The 23,446-nt window shown below is 58.3% G+C and overlaps 10 protein-coding genes across 10 annotated transcripts in view; 7 read left to right on the top strand and 3 right to left on the bottom strand.

The window, feature by feature from the left end:
• Positions 1 to 2: 2 nt before the first annotated feature.
• On the top strand, positions 3 to 1,529 carry GGTG_08330 (hypothetical protein; the record flags this gene model as incomplete). Its single annotated transcript, XM_009226170.1, has 6 exons — positions 3 to 174; positions 362 to 385; positions 545 to 606; positions 682 to 987; positions 1,061 to 1,188; positions 1,241 to 1,529. 6 exons carry the CDS (start codon positions 3 to 5, stop codon positions 1,479 to 1,481), a joined length of 933 nt encoding a protein of 310 aa, XP_009224434.1. The 3' UTR covers positions 1,482 to 1,529.
• A 138-nt stretch (positions 1,530 to 1,667) lies between these two features.
• Positions 1,668 to 3,378, top strand: GGTG_08329 (hypothetical protein). Its single transcript, XM_009226169.1, has 3 exons — positions 1,668 to 2,648; positions 2,735 to 2,913; positions 2,996 to 3,378. The coding sequence occupies exons 1-3, from the start codon at positions 2,097 to 2,099 to the stop codon at positions 3,057 to 3,059; spliced, it is 795 nt and encodes a 264-aa protein (XP_009224433.1). The 5' UTR covers positions 1,668 to 2,096; the 3' UTR covers positions 3,060 to 3,378.
• Positions 3,273 to 4,887, bottom strand: GGTG_08328 (3-oxoacyl-[acyl-carrier-protein] reductase). Its single transcript, XM_009226168.1, has 2 exons — positions 4,184 to 4,887; positions 3,273 to 4,112 (listed from the first exon to the last, which is right to left on the bottom strand). The coding sequence occupies exons 1-2, from the start codon at positions 4,704 to 4,706 to the stop codon at positions 3,424 to 3,426; spliced, it is 1,212 nt and encodes a 403-aa protein (XP_009224432.1). The 5' UTR covers positions 4,707 to 4,887; the 3' UTR covers positions 3,273 to 3,423.
• Positions 4,888 to 4,962: 75 nt separating this feature from the next.
• Positions 4,963 to 8,176, bottom strand: GGTG_08327 (cholinephosphotransferase 1). The gene is made up of 4 exons (XM_009226167.1): positions 7,166 to 8,176; positions 6,936 to 7,045; positions 6,650 to 6,775; positions 4,963 to 6,501 (listed from the first exon to the last, which is right to left on the bottom strand). Exons 1-4 carry the CDS (start codon positions 7,182 to 7,184, stop codon positions 5,449 to 5,451), a joined length of 1,308 nt encoding a protein of 435 aa, XP_009224431.1. The 5' UTR covers positions 7,185 to 8,176; the 3' UTR covers positions 4,963 to 5,448.
• A 494-nt stretch (positions 8,177 to 8,670) lies between these two features.
• GGTG_08326 (hypothetical protein) lies at positions 8,671 to 9,999 on the bottom strand. The gene is made up of 3 exons (XM_009226166.1): positions 9,552 to 9,999; positions 9,435 to 9,487; positions 8,671 to 9,346 (listed from the first exon to the last, which is right to left on the bottom strand). The coding sequence occupies exons 1-3, from the start codon at positions 9,747 to 9,749 to the stop codon at positions 9,013 to 9,015; spliced, it is 585 nt and encodes a 194-aa protein (XP_009224430.1). The 5' UTR covers positions 9,750 to 9,999; the 3' UTR covers positions 8,671 to 9,012.
• Positions 10,000 to 11,697: 1,698 nt separating this feature from the next.
• GGTG_08325 (glutaminyl-peptide cyclotransferase) lies at positions 11,698 to 13,653 on the top strand. Its single transcript, XM_009226165.1, has 2 exons — positions 11,698 to 12,847; positions 12,919 to 13,653. Exons 1-2 carry the CDS (start codon positions 12,216 to 12,218, stop codon positions 13,427 to 13,429), a joined length of 1,143 nt encoding a protein of 380 aa, XP_009224429.1. The 5' UTR covers positions 11,698 to 12,215; the 3' UTR covers positions 13,430 to 13,653.
• Positions 13,654 to 13,819: 166 nt separating this feature from the next.
• On the top strand, positions 13,820 to 15,696 carry GGTG_08324 (hypothetical protein). Its single transcript, XM_009226164.1, has 4 exons — positions 13,820 to 14,094; positions 14,172 to 14,370; positions 14,461 to 14,748; positions 14,844 to 15,696. The coding sequence occupies exons 1-4, from the start codon at positions 13,958 to 13,960 to the stop codon at positions 15,081 to 15,083; spliced, it is 864 nt and encodes a 287-aa protein (XP_009224428.1). The 5' UTR covers positions 13,820 to 13,957; the 3' UTR covers positions 15,084 to 15,696.
• Positions 15,697 to 17,507: 1,811 nt separating this feature from the next.
• On the top strand, positions 17,508 to 18,180 carry GGTG_08323 (hypothetical protein; the record flags this gene model as incomplete). The annotated part of the gene is made up of 2 exons (XM_009226163.1): positions 17,508 to 17,655; positions 17,753 to 18,180. The coding sequence occupies 2 exons, from the start codon at positions 17,508 to 17,510 to the stop codon at positions 18,178 to 18,180; spliced, it is 576 nt and encodes a 191-aa protein (XP_009224427.1).
• A 1,392-nt stretch (positions 18,181 to 19,572) lies between these two features.
• Positions 19,573 to 22,373, top strand: GGTG_08322 (hypothetical protein; the record flags this gene model as incomplete). Its single annotated transcript, XM_009226162.1, has 1 exon — positions 19,573 to 22,373. The coding sequence occupies one exon, from the start codon at positions 19,573 to 19,575 to the stop codon at positions 22,165 to 22,167; it is 2,595 nt and encodes an 864-aa protein (XP_009224426.1). The 3' UTR covers positions 22,168 to 22,373.
• Positions 22,374 to 22,487: 114 nt separating this feature from the next.
• Positions 22,488 to 23,446, top strand: part of GGTG_08321 (RNA-binding protein 8A) — a gene marked incomplete at its 3' end in the record, with an annotated part of 2,098 nt that continues 1,139 nt past the window's right edge. Inside the window, exons 1-2 of the mRNA XM_009226161.1 lie at positions 22,488 to 23,147; positions 23,273 to 23,365. Of these exons, the coding sequence (XP_009224425.1) occupies positions 22,848 to 23,147; positions 23,273 to 23,365 (393 nt within the window). The 5' untranslated portion in view covers positions 22,488 to 22,847. The remainder of the gene's footprint in view (positions 23,148 to 23,272; positions 23,366 to 23,446) is intronic.

The raw sequence follows: 23,446 nt of genomic DNA, 5'->3' as shown, positions 1-23,446 counted from the left end.
GTATGCGAATCAAATTGCCGCTTTTGTTTCTTGGGCTGGCTCCCGTCACCTGGTGCATAATCCCGGATGCTACGAACCAAAACCAGCACCCCGTTCAGCTCAACATCACAAACACCGCGCCATTACTGCCGCAGAAGAAGGCCCCTTGGCCTGCCAGGCCCCCTAAGTATTTTCGTGAGCAGTCCCGAGTAGAATGTGGATGTTGTCGGTTGAAGAGGCTAATCGATGTTGTTTGATACACTAGGCGAGGCATCGTAAGAATTACCTGCCCATATGTCGAGCAGAATTCGCAAATATCAGATTAGACACATCAAAGCCAAAGCTATCATGCCTCAACAGCTAACACATCAATCTAATCTAGCTTCCATCAGCATTACGACCGTCGGTACGATTTCCCAGACGCGGACTTGCCGTTGTTTACACACCCCCCGGCATGTGACAGAAACTGACCTACAGCAAAGTTTCGGGAAACGAGTGCTCGGCTACAACGAACAGAAAATCGCTCTAAAGAATCTTCTGCAAACATATCTGGCGACTTTCGCAGACCTTGGCCTAGAGACATGGTTGATGCATGGGTCTCTGCTGGGGTGGTGGTGGAACAAAGGGGTAAGCGAGCATCAGCCAAGCGCACATGTGGCGGTCACGGCATACTGACGACGGCCGACGCCAAACCCAACACAGATTATGCCATGGGACTCGGACGTTGACGTCCAGGTGACCGAGTCGACCATGTACTACCTCGCCGCGTTTTACAACATGTCGATATGGCACTACCAAACGCCGCGGATCCCTGAGGGCGTGGACTATCTCCTCGACATCAACCCTGGATACAAGAACCCGAGCAGGGCCGACAAGATGAACAAGATTGATGCCCGCTGGATCGACACGTCGACTGGTCTCTTTATCGACATAACCTCTGTGCGATACAACCTCTCGCATCCAAAGGGCAAGGGGATGCTCGGCTGCAAGGATGGCCACGAGTTTAGGGTGCGTCTGCCCTTCGGTTGTTGATGTCTAAATGGAGAGATGTACTCATGCAACTTCTATGACACTCTTGCAGGACACGTACATATTCCCGCTGAGGGACTCCACGTTCGAGAACTCCCCCGTCAAGATACCGTATCGGTACAGGGACCTGCTTGCCGCAGAGTATGGAGAGAAGTCCCTCATCAACGGAGATTTCAAGGGGTGAGTCTATTGTTCACTCTGCGCCCACGAGAAAAGGCTGACAGGGTTCTAGCCATCTGTTTGACGACAAACGGATGGAATGGGTCCCCAAGCCCGGGGCCGCCAAGCCACCAGCGCGAAAGGCCGTGGCAAAGACGTCCAATTATCAGGACAAGAAGAGCCCGGCCTACGCAAAGCAAGAAGAGAAGCGCAAAGCCGGCGAGCTCAAGGCGATTGAGAAGGCGCAGCTACGCCAGCAAGCGTGGGAGAAGCGGCGGTTGGCCAGGCTCAAGGCAGACATGGATACGACGTGACGAGGCAGGGATTTCTTTCTAGAGTGGCAGTTGGTGGTGCAGTGAGGGAGTGACCCAGGTGCGGGTATTTGGCCGTCGCCATTACGGGCTCTTGGAGTCCGGCTATTTCATTTGTTCTAATCGTTTCTTTGGATGCGTGCACGCACTTTGCGATTGCGATGGATGTCAATTGATTGGATTGGGTTAGGATGAAGTGTGTGGAGGTACAGCACAATGGCAGCTGGGCGAGTCAGTGCCAATGCAGGCTGTGCCCGGAAACAACCATGATCACCAGGCGTCGACCTGAAACGTAATCCATGCCCACGGCAATGGAGCCACGCGATCTTCGTCCTTTGTTCCCCACGATTCCGCGGGCCTGGGTCACTGGAAGGACTCGCATCGGTCCCAACAGAATCGAAGTCAATTTCCACGACGTTGGCACATCCTGACGGGAACTCGATCCCAAACCCCACGATCCTGGGAAATCGCCGCCCTTTAAGAAACCTGCAGCTGCTGGAGCCCAGACCGACCCGGATCGACTAAGCAATTGCGCGGCCCGCATCCCGCCCCTCCAGTTCCCGTTGGAGTGCTCCCCCGGGCAAGAGACCAGCCGCCTCCACACATCCATATGGCTCCATGGCGGCCGAGGTGACAGCGTCCTCGCCGACGGCCAGCGGCGGCGGCGGCTGCGGCGGTGGTGGCGGTGGTGGTGGCGCACCCGGAGCCGCCCAACCCCAGCGGCCAAACGGCGGCAACGGCAACGGCGGCGGTGAGGCGCGCGCGCCGTTGTTCGACGACGACGCGGCAACGTATGACGGCGCGAGCTCCCTCTCGAAGCCGACCACGTCATCGCCCGTCACGTCGCCGCCGTACTGGACCCACAGCCCGACCCACCACCACCTGCTCGGCGGCGGCGGTGGCGGCGGCTCCAGGAACGGCGGCTACCTCGGGCCAGGCGGGCTCGACAACAACCACTCGACTGAGAGCGTGGCGCCGCCGGGGGGCATCACGCTGCAGGACAACGACACAGGCGCCGGCGACGACGAGCCTGGACACCTCTCGGGGAGGGACCGCAACCGTGCATGCTGGGCCAAGAGCGTGTCGGTCACGGACCACGTCGTCGTCAACGGCAGCGCGACCAACATTGGCGCGTTTGTCGTCTGGAACATTCGGGTAGAGACCCTGAGCGTACGTTTTGTTCTGTATTTACTTCCTTCCCGTCGGGGAGGGTGCTTTGCCCGGGACCACCTAGCTGACTTTGACGCTGCGACCAGGGCTCCTACATGAACATCCGCAAACGCTACTCGGAGTTTGACGACCTCCGTGAAAAGCTCATGATTACCTTTCCCAATTTCGAGGCGGCCGTGCCTGCGCTGCCTCCCAAGAGCGTCATCGCCAAGTTCCGGCCCAAGTTTCTTGAGAAGCGGAGGTCGGGACTGCAGTACTTTTTGAAGTAAGACAAGGAACCGCGTTCGCCCTCGAAGCAGTATACCCAGAAAAGTCACGCACTTGGTCGATGCTGACGTTACTTCTAGTTGCATATTATTGAATCCTGAATTCTCTGGAGCGCCAGTCCTCAAGGAATTCCTCTTCTCCTGATAGCACACTCCACCTGCTGGCGAACCAAGACCTGGCAACACCAAGCACGGCCGCAGAGGCCACAACCTTTATACCTAATACTTTTTTTTCGGGCTTCGAACGCATTTGCCATGAGATATTTGTGTTCTGGTCTGTTTCATAGGCGGATCATTTTCATTTTTTTTCTTCCTTTCTCCTTACACACGTTAACTCTCACGAGAGCGAAGCACGAGATATGGCTCAAATAGGTCTAATGAATCTAAGCAGCGACTATGAAATCTAATCCTATCACCGTTCTAACTTCTAATCTCCAAGCGCCGAGTCTATAACACCTTGAAACATCTAGTCTAACATGCTCCCACTGCGAACAGCATATTGCAGGCACTCAGTAGTCGGTGGAGCGTGCAACATCCTCCCACTCCTTCAGCAGCGCCAGCGTCTCCTCGCACTTCTTTCGGATCCCTTCGAGAGCATCGGTGCCCAGGACGATGCGGGGCGGCACTTGGCGACCGCTACTCACGCCCGTGCCCGTCAGCACGTCAACGATCACCCTGGCGCCCTTGACGACGTCGCCCGGCTGGTCGTTGTCGTAGCCCTCGAGCGCGCCCCGGACGGCACCCACGGCCGTGCCGGGCCCGTACACGTCGGGCAGCGGGCCCGCCGTCCTGACGCGGCGCTCCTTGCTCCCCGAGGCCGCCGTGTTGAGGAAGCCGGTGCGGAAGTAGCCCGGCTCCACAACGGTGGCGGCGATGCCCAGCCCCGCCAGCTCGGCCGCCAGCCCCTCGGACAGGCCGCTGACGGCCCACTTGGACGCGCAGTAGTGCGCGCACGCGGGCGAGCCGAACCAGCTGCCCAGGCTGCCAAAGTTGGCGAGCACGGGGGTAGGCCGCGAGGGCGACGACGACGACGAATCGGCGGCTGATGATGCTGCGGCTGCGGCCGCGGCGCGCCGGAGGTGTGGGATGGCGGCCTTGCTGATGTTGACGGCGCCCTGGACGTTGGTGTTGAACATGGCGGCCGACTCGGCGGCCGAGGCCTCCTCGACCGCGCCTTCGAGGATGTAGCCCGCGGCGTCTGTTGTTTTTTTCCTTTGTCAGAAAATATCTACTACGCAGAGAGAGAGGAGGGGAGGAGGAGATGCCTACTGAGAACGTGGGTAATGGCCCCGTGCACGGCCGCGGCCTCGGCTAGCTTGGCGGCCAGCTCGGCGTCCGGGGCCGTCACGTCGACGGCCATGACGGCGGCGCCGGTCGCGGCCAGGCCCGCGAGGGATGCGGCCGACCGCGCGCTGGCGACGACGCGGTGGCCGCGCGCGAGCGCCTCCTTGGCCACGGCTTCGCCGAAGCCGCTGCTAGCGCCCGTGATGAACCACACCGGGGTGCTGCTGGAGGACGACATTGCGACGAGAGGGGGTTTTGTTGGAAGAGGGGCGGAGGGGTTGTTGGAGATGGCCTTGAGTGATGGATCGAAGAGTTGATATCTAGCAGCTGGGTAGTAGGTAGATGCTCTTAGGGATGCTGGATGTAATGAACTACAATCATATCCGTCTTCCCAAAGCCCACGAAAGAAGGCCCCTTTTATATCTCGAGGGAGATGGCTTCCAAACGCGCATCCATCACTCATCCTGCACAAGGGAGTGATGGACGGAATCGCCACACTGCCCATCATCGTCAACTATGCCACGGAATTGGCCAGACAACATGGCTGCCTCCTGACGCCGACACAAAGCCCGACGCTGGACGTGACGGAGATGGAAAGCCCCCTTTGTCGGTTGTAAGCAATTGTATTCAACGGCGGGGCCGTCGTGCAGGGACGCAGCCTTAACCCCGACTGGCCTCGACGTCCCTATCGCCGAAGCGCCGCATGCACGTCCTCTGCGGCGATAACTGTCACGCCCGGATGAGGCATGGGGGGGCTCCGTGAAGACTCCCGTCACGTAATCACACATGGCAACGATTGGACACTTCCATCATACCCTTTCAGCAATTGATCAGAAATTGTGGTCCCCAATGTCGAGATCTCCGTCAGGCTTCGCAGAGGTTAAAAAAAGAAAAAGAAAATTCAACGACAACAGACAGCGGCTGGTGTCCCTTCCACGGTCACAGGCTATATACAAACCCCATGGATCGAAATCTCCAAGAAAAAAAAACGTCCGTCCGTCCTTCAACGCCGACCCTTGCAAGCATGCGATGCAAATGCAACACCCTATTCATGCCGACCGAACCATTATTATAGTGTATAAAAACCAGCCCCTTCCATCCTTTTGGAGAGACAGGGCACCACCAGAAAGACCGGACGAGAGAGGAGAATGAATGCTACCGATAAATGGACATGAGCGACAAAAAGTGATCACCATAGCAGACTCGGACCTCGGCAGCAGTCCCACGACGGCGCTCTTGCTGGAACCTTTTTACTGCACCTTCTTCCTGTTGCCGTTGGCGACACCATTAGTGGCCCCATTGGCGACGGGCTTTTGCTTCTGCTCCAGCATCTTGCGCCTGTTCTCCTCCTGCTTCTCGCGTGGGATGGTCAGGGCGTTGATGCCGAGGTAGTCGCAGATGCTGGTGATGACGAGGTACGCCCAGCGCGAGTAGACGACGGCGGCGAACAAGAAGTACCCCCACAGGTAGGCCAGCTCGACGTCGGCCGAGACGGCGGCGAGCCCGAGGTGCGGGAGGTTGCCCAGAACGGCGCCGCCGACCAGGGGCCACAGCATGACGGTCCAGTAGGGGAAGGGCTGGCGAGTCAGGTGGGCGAGGATCATCTTTGTCGTCATGCGGCCAAAGACGAAGGACATGGTGGAGCAGAAGAGAACGATGTGGTTGCCGCTGCGGATGGTCGAGAAGGGCGAGTAGACCCAGGCGCCGATGGAGAGCGTGAAGACGGCCATGGGCGTCCACTCGAGGAACACGGGCGCCACGGGCAGGCCCCTGGAGCGGCGTGCCAGGGCGACGTGGTAGATGCAGAAGGGGACGTGGGTGAGCAGCAGGGAGCTGATGATGATGACAATCCAGAAGTCGCGGATCGAGTAGTCGCCCAGCATGTCGGCGTAGCCAAACATATTTTCAGCCCCCACCATGTCGACGAACCGCTCCGTCCAGATGCCCGGGCCGTAGTAGCCCGAAATGGCCATTATGGAGCAGGCGATCAGGATGCCCTCGGTGGGGCCGTTGATGCGGCCGAGGTAGAGCGTGTGCGAGTGGTACGTCTCCCAGGTCGAGAAGAACATGGGCAGGCAGGGGCAGAGCGCCGTGAAGACGCCCGACTTGGACACGCCGAGGCCCATGGCGGCCGTCTCGAGGAGGCTGCCCAGGGTGCAGTTGAGCGAGTCGATGCCATGGTCGAAGAGCTCGCCCAGCCCGCTCGACATGCCCGTGCGCCTGGCCTGCTTGCCGTCGAGGTTATCCAGGGTCTGGTACATGAACAGCCCAAAGGCGAAGCTGTAGTATAGCCATGACGGTCCCTGTGGATGTTGCACGCGGAAGCGGCCGAGGGGATGTGTCAGTCCACCAGCTCTCCTTTTTTTCGTGCTTGGTCTAGCGTTCCATAGGGGAGGGCAGAACCAGGGGCCCCCTTTCTCGCTAGTTTTATACACGCGCACAATGACGTACCGGTCCCTCAAGATCCGGCATAAAAAGGACCAGAAGCCCCACGTTGAAAAGAACGAAGCCGAACCCTATCAGGGTCACCATGTTGGGCGCGAGCCACATGGGCAGCAGTTCGACCGACGCGTTCCACTAGGTAAAGAGCCAACCCAACTCGGCATTGAACGGTTAGCGACGATGCCCTCTCTCGGTTTGTGTTTTCTTCATTGTATCTTTCATTGTACTCGGACGTCTTGGAGCGCGCGAGGGACGGATGGGGAGGCCAGTGGTGGGCGGAATCGGAATCGCGTACAAAAGGCTGCATGATGTATTTGGAGACAGGCGACTTGTCGACGCTCGAGTACTTGTACGACTTGAGGTGTATGAGCGCATCGTCCGAGATGCACTCGGCGGTTGCCGTCTCTGCAGGAGGGCGCGCGAGGGGCGTGCGCTCGTTAGCCTGCGTCCCCGTCATTGCGCGCTGCGCTGTCGTCATAGGGCCGCGGGCAGTCAGTGGGTGCTCGGCCAGGGGTGTGGGCTTACTGCTGTCTGTTGGAGCCATGATGGCGACGATGGCGGGCGAACGAGGAGTTGCCGGCGAGACGTCTGGATGGCAGACTGGTCGGGTCGGATGGAAAGTCTTGTTTGGCTGGCCGCGGTCGGGACAAGGAAAGGGGCAGCGGCGGGATACAGCGATCTGCCCAGGGATGTGCGGGATGCGGGAGGGAAGCTTTGGTGGCTCATGCGCCTAGCTGGGGTGTTGCGGGCATGCTCCGGAAAGCGGCAGGGCGACAGCAGGAGCAGTTGTAAGAAATGGACAGAGGTCGGCAGCAGTGCGCGCGCGCCAGCGGGTAGTGGTACTAGCTAAAACATGCGGGTTGGCGCGGGAGGAGGAGAACTGCTGGGGGGTTTCACTGCGAGGTTTTTCAAGCGTCACTTGCAGCTGGAGAGGTCAAATTCAAATACAGCCGAGCCATGAGCAAGCACGTTTTTTTGCACACCGCATTGGACCAGAAGGCCAGCACAACTTGAGGACAGACCAGCAGAAAGCAGGCACATGCACGCACCAAGTCCCCCTGCAGTTCCCACATGCAGGGCGGGCCCCCTTTCTTTGCCGCTGCTGCTCTGGATGTGTGCTCACAGTGCTGTGTGCAAACGACAACGTACCGGACGACGCGAAATATCCTGCACGCGCTGCTTCCCAACCCGGTCGGCAAAGCCGGAATTACCCACTTTGGCACAGCCTTGAATGGTACCTTGCGCCAGATTCGGGCGAGCTGCAGCTGTGATCCATTGATTCGTGCTCATGTGCTGCTTCTTGCACGAACGAGAACATCTCTCTGCCAGGGCAATTCAGTCGAGGAGGGGCATGAAGCTTATTGGCCTCTGCCCACCGCATCTCCCACCCGTGCCAGACATCCATGACTCCTGGTTCTGTTGTCCCATCTGATAATCCGTCCTGTTTGCCCTTGAGCTCCGGGGAGCCAGCAATTGGCCAAGCTGACAGAAAGCGACATGAAAAAAAAATCAATCGCTGCTTTGCTTTAGTCCAATCGGGTCACCTGCGTTCAGCGGACCCCGGGCCATCACGCCGAAGCCGATGGAGGGCCGGCAGGGATTCAGAAATTGGCACGTGAAAGTCGTTGAGCCGCTAAGCTGACTGTTGATGGTCTCAATCGCAGCCCTGCCCTCGACAGCTGGCAGCGGGAAACCATTACCACAACATGAAAATTCCCCCATCGTGGTATTATTATATGCAAGGCACATGCCTGCCTCCAACCCACCGCACGCTGCTCAACGGCCGTCCTGTCTGGCTGCCTGCGTGTCAACGTGCAGCGGGAAGTAGTGTCACAAGACACTCTGGACACGAGACCCGATGTTGTTGCGGTGAGTAGTCGCTAATATTTGCCTAGGCTATCCCAACGCATCGAGGCCATCCGCAGATCAAGGCGGCTCATGAGCGGAGGACCAATCGCTCGTGTGCAGCCCTCTGGGATGAGTATCGGGCCTTGCTAGCCTCATGTTGCGTCACGAAACGCCACAATGGGATGCGTGGACCAAGGAATTGACACTGGGACGATGCGAGACATAAACCTGAGCCCAAGAGCACGACGTCGAGAGACGTCTATATATATTAACGGGTTCCGATGCAACAGTCGAGAACCATGCAGCAACGCCGACTCCGAGAAAAAAACATGCTCGAAATGCACGCCATTAAAGCTTGTCAATTTCCTTTTTGCTCGTTCCTGCTCTTCAACCTAGGACCGATGAAACATGACCCCGTACTGACAATAGCCGCAAGACCCGGGATGGTCTTGCGACAGTGATGTCGAGCCCCCAATACCCGACGCGAACGACCGGCCATCGCGCCCACCATTTTTATGCCCTGCTTACAGCATGAGCGGGGCAACGAGAACGCCGGTGATGGCGAGGGCCAGGGACAGCGAAGCCTGCAGCGAGTTGCTGGAGCTGGAACCACCACCGCCGCCGGCGTTGCCGAACCCGGTCTGGAGCGTGGGGCCGGAGGTCGTCGACGTGGCGGCGGCGCTGCCACCGGCTGTGCTCGACGCCGTGATGTTGGTGGCTCCTTTGGGGCTCGCAGCGCCGCACTTGATGTCCTTGCGGCAGGAGTCGGCGCAAGCGTTGTTGGCGAGACCGCAGTTACCGACGCAGTTTTCTTGGAACTGCACGCACTTGTGGTACGGCATGGTGAGGGAGTACTCGCTGTGACATGGGCAAGTAATATGTTAGCCAGATGGTCATCCCCATCCATAACGTCCCTGCGAACGACGGTCACGAAGGGCGTACTCACGTGAGGTTGGGCGCGACGTTGTTTCCGCAGAGACACTCGTAGTTCAGGGTGGCCTATGTTTCGAACCCTGTTAGTCCACGACGGAATACTCAAGACATCAAAGTGACGTCTACTCACGGCGTCACAGGTGTTCTTGATTGGCCTGCCTGAGGCAGGGTCCATGTCGAGGCAGATCGGTGGGCACTGGGTCTTCTGGCTCGTGCACCACGCGTTCCGGGTGCCCAGCGGCACGCTCGAGGGCTGAATGAAGTAGTCGGCCTGGACGCCGGCGACAATGGCGGCAGCCGCCATGAGAGTTGACCTCAGGGAAACCATTTTGGATGTGTGGTGTTTTTGTGAGAAAATATCAAGGCGAATTAAAATCGTATCGAGATCGAGGTCGAGGTCGAGGAATTAGGTATTATTAGACCCAGAGGATTATGGAATGGCGGAAGCGTGTGCGACTGGGCAAGAAAGTCGTCGGCAAAAGCGAATGGAATCGACAACGAGAACGAATGTTATCAGACAGAGCCTGGTGACGAGGAGGGGCTGGGACCACGGAGAAGGAAAGGAAAGCAGCAAAGACGCTACTTGTATGGTCCGGACCATGGGGGACAGGGAATAATAGGAGAGCAAATGAGGACATTGCGCAGCCGGGGGGGCAAGGGACACCGTCCCATCTCATCCCATGTGCCGTATCACCCTGTGGACAGCCCCGTCGGCTGGCTCCACGATGCCATCGAGCAATTACCACACTGCCTGTCCGCTCTGGTCGCCCGGCTTGGCTTGGCTAGCGCGGGTCACGCTGGGGGTGCGTCGCCCAGGTGGTCACCAGGTGGGTTAGCTTCGGCGGGTGCAGGGGTTATGGGTGGTGCTGGGGCCCGCCCTAGGCTGCAACTCACGCCCACGCCGGCCCAATCCAGACGCCTGCTTTGTTTTGATTCTCTCGAGCGACAGGGTCCTCTCGCAAGTGGAACGCGCCGCCGCCGGTACTGTTTTCTTCCCATTTGTGAAGGCTTGCAGCTGCATGACCCCCAAGCCGATGACCAGCCCATTTGAAGCCCCGAAGGGAATAGACCCAGCCGCCAGTCAGGCGAACAATGCTCCGACGCGCGGCGACGACGTTGAGATGGGCCCTCGATAAGCGACTATTGCGGACGTCGTAGGCTAGGTTGGGTGCAGACAGGTTGGCGTTATCACTAGATATTGCCCAGTGGGAGACAGCCCAATGTCTCTCACAATGTCTGGTTTTACGGGAGCGCTACTCCGTGTCGCACTCTCCAGACGGCATGTGCGAAGGTGGCGCTCTCAGATATCGGGCAATCAATATCGAATCCCCAATCTTCATCACGGGGTGCCACTCGCAGCGCAATTCGTATTTCACCACTGTGCCAGCCCAAGACCGACTCACGTATCGGTTATGCTGATGATCACCCCCAGGTTTTTCTTTGTCTTTTTTCAGGCAAAACACCTGTCTGTCTCACTGGGCGGGCGGAATACGCTGTCCGGAACCATCGCGGCGGCGCTATTGAGTGGCGGCAAACCCTGGGAGGGTGTGGGGGAGATGGGTCTGGACTGATGCGGGATGGCTCGTATTCATCATGTTCTAGCTCCTGCGCGCAGAAAGCTCCGGGCTCCAGCTCGTGATGGTAAGCTGCTCCAAGGAAAGCATGCGAGGCGCGGCGAGCTCGTCCGAGCTGTCTGACTGCAGCCGTTGTTGCATTTTGCTTTGCAGCGCAGTTAGGCTTGATTTTTGAGATGGGGCGTTTGCTGGACGGTTTGCCGAACGGGTTGCCAATGCCACCTCGTGCGACATGCATGCTGTCTCTCGAGGCCCCGAAAACCATGAATCGTCTAGTCCGCCCGGCAGCTAGCGTTGGATTCTTTAACAGAAGAGGATGTTGGCCTGAGATGAATGAAACATAAACATGCTGTGCGCACAGGCGACTTCGCGTCACTAGCATGACTGGTGGCCTAGAGGATCAAGGCTTGTTTTGTTTCTCTTGAATGCGCGTCTTGGAACCCGACAGGAACTTACCTAGACCGGACTAGACTAGACTCTACCAAAAGCTCCCCCAAATCATGGCTGGCCGTCAGAGAATGACGATACTTACCTCAAGCCCTCAAGCCCAGGCGCCAGAGGTTGGTCTCACTCGCCGGCTGCGGCTCTCCCGTCCTTGTCCCATCCTCCCTCGTCCGAAAGCGCCAACAATACCATCGGGTTGGTTTCCCCGACGGGAGGGTGCATCCACAGCGGCCAGCAGCTTGGACCCCTACAGCCCAGGCTGAGTGGTCGCTTGGCGGAGTGGGGGTGTAGGGATGTCGCATGACGGCGAGAAGCCAAACTGAATCAAATTAAGCCTAATTGCGCTGAGCCACAGCCCGGGCTCTCACTTTGGCCGTGGAACTGTTCGAAGCAGGAAGGAATCTCGGTAGCGTGGCACCGTGGGAAGGCACTTGCGAGACGAGGGGATACCGAGATTTCGCTGGGATGCACTCGAGCTGGGCGCGCCTCCCTCGCCGGGGAGCGGGGTGCGGAAAGAAGACATCAATGATGCCCCGAAGGAGCATCGGCTGGATTGGATATTGGGGAGGGGTCCTGCAGGCGGAACTGCAGGCGGAACCGGGGTGTGGTGTTGGGGCGTCGTGTCCCCTGTCGAACCCGACGGCGTCGATCGCCTCGCAACAATTGGACGGCTCAGCTGCGCTCCTCGGCAATCCATCGGGCCCCGTCAGCCGCCTCCGACGCCCACCACCGAATACACTGCCGCCACGCCAGGCAGGCCGCGTGTTTTGTGCCACATGTTTGGAGACGCGGCGGCCCTCGTGGTCCGCCTATGCATGGCGCTGCTGCTGCCGCTGCCACTTGTCTCTGCATATGGCAAACTCTCCGACGCAAGCCTCAAAAACATACCCGCCGCCGGTGCCGACTTTGACATCCGCGAGGGCGCCCTCCTGGCCCCGATCCTGATCCCCCGCGTGCCGGGCACCCTCGGCTCCGAGAAGGTGCAGTCTCACTTTGTCGACTTCTTCTCGCGCCGCCTCCCAGAGTGGTCCGTCGTCTGGCACAACTCCACGTCCAAGACCCCCGCCACGGGCGACCGGGATGTCCCGTTCCGCAACCTCATCTTCCGCCGCGACCCGCCCTGGGCCGCCGCCGGGGACGTCGCCCGCCTGACCCTGGTCGCCCACTACGACAGCCTGGTCGTGCCCGAGGGCTTTATTGGCGCCACCGATAGCGCCGCCCCCTGCGCCATCCTAATGCACGTCGCCCGCAGCATCGACGCGCCCCTGACCGAAAGGTGGGCTAGGATGATGACGAGCGGCGACGTCGGCACCGGGATCGAGGAGGAGAAGGGCGTGCAGATCGTGCTGCTAGATGGCGAGGAGGCCTGGGTGTCCTGGACGGACACCGATTCGCTTTACGGCTCAAGGTATGGATCGGGCTGACGGGGTGTGTCCTTTTATCCGGAGCTAACGACCCCTTCGTCTCATCGCTGCACAGAGCCCTTGCTGCCGACTGGGAAAATGAGGTCTACCCCGCGTCATCCATACACCAGACCTCGATCAAGTCCATTAGCCTCTTCATGCTCCTGGACCTCCTCGGGGCCGCGAACCCCACCATCCCCTCCTACTTCAAACCCACGCACTGGGCGTACCAGAACCTCGCTGAGATCGAGGGCCGCATGCGCAAGCTGGACCTATTGCAGAGCAACCCGCCGAGCCCCTTCTTCCCCGAGGTTGAGAAGCGGTCGTACCACTTCGTCCCAGGCGGATACGTCCTAGACGATCACGTGCCCTTCATGAACCGCGGAGTCGACATCCTGCACGTCATCCCGACCCCGTTCCCGAGCGTGTGGCACAAGATGGAAGACGATGCCGAGCACCTCGACGCCGCGGCGCTCCAGGACTGGGCCAAGCTCGTCACGGCCTTTGCCGCCGAGTGGATGGAGCTGGACGGGCTGTTTGTCAACCCTATAGATATGAAGTCTGAGAGGGAGAAGGACGAGCTTTAGATGATCTTGTTGGGCTCTGCATTTTAGATGTGAGGATATTGTTATTGCCTGCTGCGGCCTTTTCAGAGCCAGTTATGGATTGGCAGAGTAAATGGGCTGGGTGCTGGCGGTGTCTCACTTAACACTGAGGGCTGTGCTTTAAGTTGAGTCGCACGCCACGAGCTCCAAACATGGGGTTCGGATCCGAGTCTAGAATATATCAATACACACCTTGTGAATATTCCCCTCGCGTGACCACCTGAATCTCAGCCTTACAGACTGATCTAGGGGGAGGGGAGAAGCTGACAACGGAATGTTCCCACGTGACTCGCATGTCGCCTCTGTCGCAATTCACTGGCCGAGTCTCCACAGTGCCGCACCCGTGTGGGTCCAGCCGCCGCCACGTAACAGCAGCTGGGGCATGGAGCTTCAACAGGTGTCTTGATCGCGAAGCTGTCTGGTCTTGGTTGAGCAAGCTCTCTGTCCGCACCACAATCCGCCCGTCAATTGCAATTGACACCTCACACAACCTAAGCCGACAGAGCAAACATGGTACTGCTCAGATCCGCCGCCTCGGCTGTCCTGCTCCTAGCAGCTGGCGTCGCCCAGGCCGCCACGGCCTGGACTTTCGACGATGCCTCCGTCAGTGTCTCTGCGAAAAAGGGCGGGGACCCCGTCAAGGAGAAGTACGGCCGATTCCCCGGAACCAGTCACCACTCGGAACCCGCGCTGACTTGGGTGGCACTCTCGCTCTCTCCCCTAGGCTGAGCGCAATGTCGCCCCTCTCCAAGAGCCTGCGCCTCGGCAGCGCCGACTCCCTCAAGGTCATCCTCACGACCAAGGACGGTGGCAAGGCTAAGCGGCCGCACCAGGCGTTTGTCCTCCTGCAGGAGCCCGAGACCGGTCTCGAGGCCCCATTCCCGTTCACCGTCAAGGAGAACGGCAAGGCTGTCGTTCAGATTGTGGGTCGTCCCAGCTACATCTGCAGGCCATAGAAATTCGCAGCGACACGACCCAGGCTAACACCGGAGTTGCTCTTCCAAACCCCACAGGCGCACAAGGACGTGCCCGAACAGCTCCTCAAGTCGAGCAAGCCCGTCCGCGCGTCCATCGTGATCGGCTCCTTCGGCTCGGCGCAGGGCGTTGTAGCCCCCGTGTTTGAAGTCGAGCTCGCCCAGGACGCCGCGGTGCCGGCCGCCGAGGCGGACGCGCCGGTCCGCTACGCCAAGAAGCCAGAGATTCATCATGTCTTTCGCGACGACCCCCGCTCGCCGCCCAAGATCGTGTCTCTTGTCTTTGCCGCTGCCGTCGCGGCCACTGTGCCGATCCTGTTCATCAGCGTAAGTCGCCTATTCAACCCTGGGCCTATCGTTGGGCATCGCACGTGCGGCTGGGTTTATCGACTTTTTCTAACCGACGTTACGTTGATCTACAGTGGTCACTCCTTGGCGCCAACCTAAACCACCTGCAAAAGGCCCTCGGCGCTTCGCCTGTGTCGCACGCGACCTTCTTCGGCTCCATTCTTGCCATGGAGGGTATTTTCTTCCTCTACTACAGCGGCTGGACCCTGTTCCAGGTCCTCCCGCTCATTGGCGTCGTCAGCGCCGTGACCTTCCTCAGCGGGAAGAATGCTCTTGGTGAGGTCCAGAGCAGGCGGCTGGCCGGCGAGCGATGATGGTGGGGCACTTGACTTGCCGTCTGGGAGAATGGATAAAATTTGGGGTTGCCTATAGAAGCTAGACGACAGCTCTGTCCCAAGGGAGTTTGGTTCGTCTGCTATGTGCTGCTGATTTACGTAGTTGATTGCCGGCCTTATCTGCGCTGACACGGCAGGTAATATCACGATGGTGAATAAAGCCCCTTGTCGCAACTGAGCCCAGCGTACTCAACTGCAATCAAGTTGAAGATGATGATCCGGCCTTCTCTAGATATTTCGGTGCAGCTTTCGGCAGAAGATCCAAGAGACGTGCGCCGACTGCTGCAAGGACTTCAAACTGCTTTTCATTCTCGATGTCTTGACGGTGCTTTGGGTTTGAGCCATACCCAGTTCCAGATCGACGGACAACAAGGCATGCCGAGTATCAATAGCAATCCATATCACATACCTGTCACCATCAATAAATAATCACGCCCACCACAAAAGAATGGCAGTCTTGAAGATTAAAATGGGAATAACACCAGGAACAACACTAGGAACGACAACAGGAATAAAAACAGGAACAATAATAGGAATAATAATAAGAATAATGATAGCAAAAGGAAAGAAAGTATTTAAAACACGAAAACGTATGGTACCAATAATCATAATACCTGGAACTTGTAAAACTGCCATCTTTTTTATAGTGAGCGTGGCAGTATACCTACCCAGAATTCAGTCCAAAACGACGTTCGTCCGTTGGCTGTGTCTCTAGAATGACGTACGACAGGTCCTCCTTCCTCCATTATCCACACATCTCCCGCCCCCATGACCCCCCTCGAGTTAACCATACCGTCCCTTCCAGACTTTAGGCGTACTTGAAGCCCCCATTTATTATACCACAAGCAAGAGTAGCCTCTGCCGCCATCCATAACCTAGCCAGGTGTTGCCCGCGCTGCCTCTGGGGATGCTTGCGAGTGAAGCAAGAACAACCTAGCCGACCAACATCGGCTCCGGTGATGGGTCCATTGCTTACCTCCCCCTCCCGGCCTGTGTCCCTCTCCTACGCTTCATCCACTCGCCCACCTCTCTCACGTTTAGCTTTGCCCACGGGCACATCAGACATAGGCTCCATGTCTCCGATCACACCTCCCCCCGGCATTATCGGAACAGCTACCCACAGCCAGGGGTCAGATCTCTACCAAAGCCTAAGCCACTGCAGAGTCGGAGACTAGGTCGGCCGCATTAGGCGTCCGGACTGGCATGGCGTCCTCGTCCACCAGCGCCGCCCCTGGCTGGAAGAATGTTGGGTAAGCTACCGCAGCGGGTAGCTGGCCGCCAGCCTTCGACTAGCCTCGGGCCCCACGTACACAACCACCCAAATCGAGTATCGGGCCCAACAATAGCACGCCCATTCTTTTGTCGTGGAGATGGGCGAGACAACCAGTACGCTTGTCAAGGTATGTTCCAGCCAGCCTACCCGGCCTTGTCGACAGTATTCCACCAGCCAAGCTTCCGCCCATGCATACTAACTGCAAGGGGCGCCCTCGCCACGACTACACTGCTCAGATTGCTCATCCAATACGGCACGAGCTGCCTGGCCTCCCTGCCTCCATCCGTCAATGGCCTCAGTCTGCTGTTTTTCCCTGTATGATCAACTACCAATCCTCGAAGACCGCCATTTTTCTTGCCATCCTCGACTCACCCGCAGCGGTGGGGGACCTGTCGGCATGTCTTCGGCTCTCTGATTTGTATCTCGACGTCTACTTTCACCGATCCGTGCCCTTGGCCCCCACGCCCTGTCCACCCAGAGCACAAAAGGGAGATGGGTGACGCCGACCAACCAGGATTCCCGAGCCCAGGTATGTCACCCCCGAAAATACATATATCAACGGCTTCCATTCTTGTTTATTCCACTCCACGTAGCACCGCTGACACATCTGCACGGCACAGAACGACGCGATCTCCACTCACAGCAGACCGGTCGAGCCACCGAACCTTGTGCCATTCATCCCTGCAATCACCTTTTGCATCACACACCTGGAGTCCTGCTTGCCATCGCACAGGACTTCCTTCTCGGCCTTGTTCGTCACGCAGTCGGTCAGTTTGGACCACGTTTGGTTCCGTCGAACTCGATGACGCAGCCCCGACAGTCGCTTGATCCACTTGTTGCGTGTCCTCCCGGCTTTGGTCGCAATCGTGTCCGAGAGTTCACGATCTGGCACTATAGGTATCGGTTGACGCCGCCTACCTAGTCCCGCCGTTCAATCCCACACCTTGTTACCCAACTTGCCATCAGTCTTCCGGACAAGATCTTCACCTCGGTCCGCCAACATGGTTGCCGGTCTAAGAGATATCCAGGCCGGATCCCACAGTGACAAACACGACAAGCTCCTATCAACACCCGAGGTGTCAGGCCCGAGTTGCCGATGATGTCGCCGCTTCAGTAGAGAGATCCAGCGTATGGCATCGACCCGGGTGCCATGGAACTGGGCGAGCGATTACAGTAGCAGACCAGTGGTCTTGTCGATAACATGGCGTGCTTCACTGGCATCAAGGAGTTGTGGCCTTACTTCTAGTGTCGGTGCCGCGGCCGACAGTATCGTCTTCTGTGAGTAGCATGCCTTCCTCTCCGCCTTACTCTTGTCTAGCCCGCGGCAGCCTTTGTGTAGGTTTCTCCGTCCACGATGGATTACGGCATCATACAGACAGTCTGTGGATAAGCAGTGGCCGAGGGGAAGAGCTTGTCGAAGTGTTCCGCGTGTGGACCGTCTACAACAACATGTTCGTCTTCGAGAGACCCATGTGGCATTTCCGTCACGACCCATCCTGGTACTCTTTGGGTCTTGCTGTCCTCGGCTTTGCTGGGAGATTCAGGTCCGGGTGGCATGGCGGCAGTCCTCAACCGATCTTGCCTCCTAGATCGCTCGCCGAGCATTTACCCTCGCGCCGCCCCCTAAAGTACCAGACCTCGATGGCTGGGCAGTGCCGCGATGGCCTCGGCTCGTTGAACCGGGCGAGGCGGCCGCTGCCGGCAACTGGGTCACGATCTTCAGCACCGACCGACGACTTCGCCACCACGCCCACCACAAAAAAAGATGGTAGTCTTACAGGTCCCAGGTATTACAATCGTTAATTCTATGGGCTTTTCCTGTTTTTATTTTCTTTCTGTTCTTATTCTTATCATTGTTCCTGTTTTATTCCTACTGTCATTCCTCCAGCAGCCTTTCTTCGTGCACCAGCGGAGGGCCCGTCCAAGAACCTCTCCCGCCCTTCTGTCGCGTCGCGTGCGTTTGCCCAATGCATAACGGGCAAGCCCCACTATAACACTCGAGCTTTGGTTGCTGCCAGACCATCAGTCCAACAAGCACCCCCTCGCGCACTAGCGGAAGACGCGCCAAAGAGCCTTTCTACCACTTCAGTCTCCGACTGGGGTATAGTCGGAACCCAGAACACCGGCCTGCCATGGATCTTCGAGGTCGATGGCGGAGGGGGGTTCACCATGTTTAGCACTCTCAATTGCTGCCTTTCATCCCTTCGCGTCTTCTACTTCCATCTAAATATACCATCGAAGCAAATTATAGGTGTCAGGGATCGTAAAGGTCAAGTAGTAGCAGACGCAGTGGTGGCCTTGCTGGCGTACTGCTCGAGGCAGTCGACCTGCTTCTCACGCGCCGAGGCCTTCTTGCACTGTGGTCGTGGATACCCGCACTCTACTCTTGGGCGGCTGCTGACCTGCTTCTGGACTCATGGGTCTTTTGCACGCTTTTTGGTGATGCGTGTGGATGTCGGCGTTCTGCCCTTGGAGGGTGCTCCTTGTTGCAACGGCATATAGGGCTGACTTTTACTACCGCAACATGAAGTACCAGGTGGAGCGGGGATGGTGGCATCCAGGGCAGACAATCGTCTGGTCCGCCCGGGCGGGCCCCAATTGGCGCTATCGGAAGTGATGCTTATCAGGTGGTAACTGTGCTGTTGGGTGTGGCTTCTCGGGTCTCGTGGTTGCTCAATCACAATTGATGCATTCCATGATGGTTCCATTGGGCGGTGCTTTGTGGTTGCGTCATCCTCCCGCGATCTGCGCCAAGGTGGTTTGATCGAGGGGGTTTGGCGGGACAAATGCAGGTACCGGTGAGGGGCAGTCGCGGTCATTAATTGTCATGGATTTTGGCGGGGCAAGGACGGGGGACTCTGCCGCTCTGGTTCTGCCGCTCCGCCGTGTCCTCAGTGGGGCCCGGTCCGGTTTTCTGGGTGGGGACTGCCAATGCGCAGCGCCTTTTAGTCCTGTCCCTGCTTCTGCCCCGGCCAGTCCTGCCAGAATCCAAACAAACCAAAACATTGCATTTTGGAGCAAGCTCGCGTCGTCACAATCGCACTTTCAGCATCCGACTTTCGCCATCGCACTCTCGCCATCGCGCTTTCACAAGCATTCTGCCTTCAATCACATCTCATTACTGCCTTCCATTCCAGCTCATCACTGCCTTCCATCCAATCCCAATCTACCTGCCGTCTACCTGTCGCTGTGACAATGTCGGCCGCATCCAGCACCGGATCGGCGGATGGCACCACCGGCCTTAGTGCCATTCAGCTTGGTGAGGCTGCCACGACTGGCGACTGGTCTGCCCTCTTTAATCGCGCGGTCCCAGACGCCGAGTCGTCTGGCATCTACCACTCTCGGCAAGCTCGGGAGCAGAGCCCAACATACCAAGCACGTGTTGCCAGAGCCGGGGCCGCGTTGGCCCAAAGGTTCAACGAGGTCACCGGCGCCCCCCTCGCAGACGTAACAATCTCCACCGTCAGCTCTCACCCAGAAGGCCGGGATCGTTTCCGGACCTATGATCCTTTCCGGTCCCTGGCGTCTCAAGAAGACCGCCAGCCCCCTCAACAGCGTCGGGCACGTCCGCGCGAGATTCCTCGAGAGCCCGTCATTGCCGCCGACGACCCCGTCTTCGAGCAGTTCCTCAAGAAGTACCAGGAGGTATACGGCGGAGACTCGTCTGAAGCATCGCAGGACAACACTCGAGCATCAGTTGCCGCGAGACCATCAGTTCCACAAGCCCCCCAGCGCGTGGAGCGCTCTCGTGAGGACGTGTCCAGGGCCCTCTCGCGGTCGTCGCGGTCGTCGGTCGCGTCGCGTACGTCCGCCCGGCGCGTGGTGGCCGGGACCCACCGCAGCCCCGCAGCACCGTCATCGGTACCATCACACGTGCCTATAGGTGGCCCAAGCGTCAATCGCCCAGACCAAACCGCGAATAAGCCCACGTCTACCAGTGGCCCAAGTGCACCTCGCTCAGGCCAAGACGCCACTGAGCCTACGTCTTCCATCTCACTGACTGACTTCCGTCATCTCCACGCCCTGATGGACGGCTCTCTTGACTTCAAGTTCCTTGAGTCGGGACGCATATGCTTCACCAAGCCGCGCCCTCCCTTCCACGCATACCTCAAAGACTGCGGCGACCACGAGAATGACGACAGCGTCTTCTCCACCTCCACCACCAATGACGAGAAGCAGATACTCGTCACCATGGCTAAGATCCGCGATGAGGTCCGCACACTGTTCGACCACGACACCATGCTACACGCCGAAGCCACCAAGCTTCACGAGGAGATCGCCAGACTGGCTGCTGAGATCAATCACCTCAAGTCCACCCGCAAGCGCGCTGACAGCGGCGTCGCCTCCGACTCCGACCGATCCTCCAAGAATGTGAAGGTCCTTGAGCAGGAGCTTGGCGAGCTCCGTGTTCGGCACGACCAGGAATCTAAGAAGACCTCGGTGCTCGAGCAGCACATCAGCACTCTCGATAAGCACATTGATGGGCTCGAGACCCTTCACGAGCAGGAGTGCCAGAAGACCAAGATGCTAGAGAAGCAGGTCGAGACTCTTTATGAGGAGAACATCACCATCCAGACGCTCCACCAGAAGGAGTGCAAAAAGACGCATGACCTGCAGAAGCAGATCGGAGTCCTCCAAGAACAGCACATGAGCGTCCAGACGTTCCACGAAAAGGAGCACAAAATGACACATGACTTGCAGAAGCAGATCGCAGTCCTTGAAGAACACAACACCACCATCCAGACGCTCCACCAGAAGGAGTGCAAAAAGACGCATGATCTGCAGAAACAGATCGGAGTCCTTCAAGAACAGAACATCAACATCCAGGCCCTTCATAAGGAAGAGCGCAAGAGGACGCTTGATCTCCAGAAGAAGAGCGCAGTCCTTGAAGAACAGAACATCGCCATCCAAACGCTCCACGAGAAGGAATGCAAAAAGATACATGACCTGCAGCAGCAGATCGGGGTCCTTCAAGAACAGAACATTACCATCCAGACCCTTCATAAGGAGGAGCGCAAGAGGACGCTTGATCTCCAGAAGAAGATCGGCATCCTCCAGGAGCAGAATGTCGATATCCAGACCCGCCAGCAGGCATCCAAGAAGAGCCACGAGCTCCAGGAGCAAGCCAGCAAGGCCCCCGCCGCGATGCCGACTGCTGCCAGCACGGCCACCGCACCCACATCTACCACTAGCGGGACCGCCACTATGCCGATTGCTTCCAGCACGGCCGCCGCACCCACATCTACCACTAGCAGGACCGCCACATCCTCGGCCAGCAGGATCATCACGTCCACGGCCAGCAAGACTACTACCACCCGCACCACAAGCAGGGTCGCCAGCGGCAGCTCCTCTGGTTCGGCCTACAGCAGCGCCCGATCGGGCAGCCGTGCTACCGGAGTCCGAGATCTCGACAAGATTCGGGTCTCGATCCGGCGCCCAGCCCCTCTGTCCCGCGAGATGCAGGACCGCGAGGATGATACCACCACTGACCCACGCGAGTCGGCCGACAAGAACATTGCCATCGTGTTCAGGCAGGTCAGCCGCGAGGCCAAGGAGGCCTCAGACCGCCTCGTTGAGCTCATCGACGAGCAGTCACAGAACGACCCCTCCATCAGCAAGCGCCAGGGAGACGCGCTTGCGAGGGAGATCAAGAATGTCTCGGAGCTCTACCAGATGAAGAGGAGACAGGTGTACAGACTGAGACAGACGTACTCGGGCCTCGAGAAGCTTGGAGGTGTGTCTGACATGAACGACTTTGACGTTACCGTTGATAGCCTGGGAGGCATCTGATACGACTACAAAGATGACATGATGATTGTATGACGGAGCATTGATACCCATATTGTTAGATTGCGACTGGGATAAACTGGGAAGAACGGAGTTTTGATGTTTTCGATACCCATAGTGTTAGGTTGCGACTTGGATAAATTGGGAATAATGGAGTTTTGATGTTTTCTGTGTCCGAGTCCCGATCTGAATGCAGAAACGTGATGATGTCCTGGTCCAGTGCATGTTTTGATGTGTCGGCACGCAGCCGTGATTCTAAGGCGAACCCTGCCAAGCAACCGATTGGGTCTGTTGAGCTGATGCAGCTCGATGCCTCGACAGCTTTTTTTTTTTTTGGTGCTGTGGTGCAGCAACCGAGACTCGAGCTCTCAATCGGTGCATGTGGTCCAAAACGCGGGGCTCTTTGTCCGACGAGCTAAGCTGAGCTCAAGAACGGCTTGTCCATTTACTGCGCCAAGATATCCAGCCCACCCACACAGCAAACCCAACCGACGCCCCATCCAGCCCCACGACCTGTACCCCAAGGTTACAGTTCAGCCGAGCTCCTTCTTCCCGACCTACGCGACGTGCCACTCTCTCCATGCTTTTGAGCAGCCCTCCCTCCATCCACCCAACGACCTTGCCGCAACCAGACGACCCCAAAAAATAAATAAGGACAGGCAAACCCACTTGGACGAAAGACAATGGCAGACGTCGAAATGGTCGAGGCCGACGCGGCGGCGGTCGTTGCCGACATGGGCAGCCCGACGACCGGCGGCGAGGGCGGTGGCGGCGGCGGCGGCGGCGGCTCGTCGCAGGCCAAGGTGGCGGACATGCAGACGCACGCAAAGGCGACGGCGGTGCGGTCCATCGAGGGCTGGATCGTCATGGCGACAAACGTGCACGAGGAAGCGGACGAGGAGGCCATCCAGGACAAGTTTGGCGACTACGGCGAGATTAAGAACCTGCACCTCAACCTGGACCGGCGGAGCGGATACGTCAAGGTGTGTTGTTATTCTTTTTTTCTTCTTTTTTTTAATCTTCTGAGCAAGGGAGGAAAGGGAAAGGGGGAGAGAGAGAGCCTTGCTGACACAATGGTGATGATGAAAAAAAAATCAAAAAAATCTAGGGCTATGCGCTGATCGAGTACGCGACGCTCCAAGAGGCGCGCGCCGCCATCGACGGCGCACATGAGACCAAGCTGCTGGACCAGACCGTCTACGTCGACTTTGCCTTTGTGCGCCCGCCCCCGTCCAAGGGCGGCGGGGCGCGCGGCGGCGGCGCGGCGGCGGCGGCGCTGCCG

This window comes from Gaeumannomyces tritici (assembly GCF_000145635.1).
Source record: "Gaeumannomyces tritici R3-111a-1 unplaced genomic scaffold supercont2.4, whole genome shotgun sequence".
In the NCBI taxonomy this organism is placed as follows: domain Eukaryota; kingdom Fungi; phylum Ascomycota; class Sordariomycetes; order Magnaporthales; family Magnaporthaceae; genus Gaeumannomyces; species Gaeumannomyces tritici.
Note: the sequence above shows the minus strand (reverse complement) of the source record. Positions and strands in the feature narration are given on the sequence as shown.

Excerpts from the sequence above, each read along its gene's own strand:
- GGTG_08329 (XM_009226169.1), top strand. The coding sequence starts at position 2,097 with ATGGCGGCCGAGGTGACAGCGTCCTCGCCGACGGCCAGCGGCGGCGGC. Across the intron at positions 2,649-2,734 it reads TTCGGGTAGAGACCCTGAGC|GGCTCCTACATGAACATCCG; the intron begins GTACGTTTTGTT and ends CGCTGCGACCAG. Across the intron at positions 2,914-2,995 it reads GGACTGCAGTACTTTTTGAA|TTGCATATTATTGAATCCTG; the intron begins GTAAGACAAGGA and ends CGTTACTTCTAG.
- GGTG_08327 (XM_009226167.1), bottom strand. Across the intron at positions 6,776-6,935 it reads AATACATCATGCAGCCTTTT|TGGAACGCGTCGGTCGAACT; the intron begins GTACGCGATTCC and ends CTCTTTACCTAG. Across the intron at positions 6,502-6,649 it reads TGCCGGATCTTGAGGGACCG|GGACCGTCATGGCTATACTA; the intron begins GTACGTCATTGT and ends CAACATCCACAG.
- GGTG_08324 (XM_009226164.1), top strand. The coding sequence starts at position 13,958 with ATGGTACTGCTCAGATCCGCCGCCTCGGCTGTCCTGCTCCTAGCAGCT. Across the intron at positions 14,371-14,460 it reads GCAAGGCTGTCGTTCAGATT|GCGCACAAGGACGTGCCCGA; the intron begins GTGGGTCGTCCC and ends CAAACCCCACAG. Across the intron at positions 14,749-14,843 it reads TGCCGATCCTGTTCATCAGC|TGGTCACTCCTTGGCGCCAA; the intron begins GTAAGTCGCCTA and ends GTTGATCTACAG.
- GGTG_08326 (XM_009226166.1), bottom strand. The coding sequence starts at position 9,749 with ATGGTTTCCCTGAGGTCAACTCTCATGGCGGCTGCCGCCATTGTCGCC. Across the intron at positions 9,488-9,551 it reads TCAAGAACACCTGTGACGCC|GCCACCCTGAACTACGAGTG; the intron begins GTGAGTAGACGT and ends TTCGAAACATAG. Across the intron at positions 9,347-9,434 it reads AACGTCGCGCCCAACCTCAC|CGAGTACTCCCTCACCATGC; the intron begins GTGAGTACGCCC and ends CCCATGTCACAG.
- GGTG_08328 (XM_009226168.1), bottom strand. The coding sequence starts at position 4,706 with ATGATGGGCAGTGTGGCGATTCCGTCCATCACTCCCTTGTGCAGGATG. Across the intron at positions 4,113-4,183 it reads GGCCATTACCCACGTTCTCA|ACGCCGCGGGCTACATCCTC; the intron begins GTAGGCATCTCC and ends AAAAAACAACAG.
- GGTG_08325 (XM_009226165.1), top strand. The coding sequence starts at position 12,216 with ATGTTTGGAGACGCGGCGGCCCTCGTGGTCCGCCTATGCATGGCGCTG. Across the intron at positions 12,848-12,918 it reads GATTCGCTTTACGGCTCAAG|AGCCCTTGCTGCCGACTGGG; the intron begins GTATGGATCGGG and ends ATCGCTGCACAG.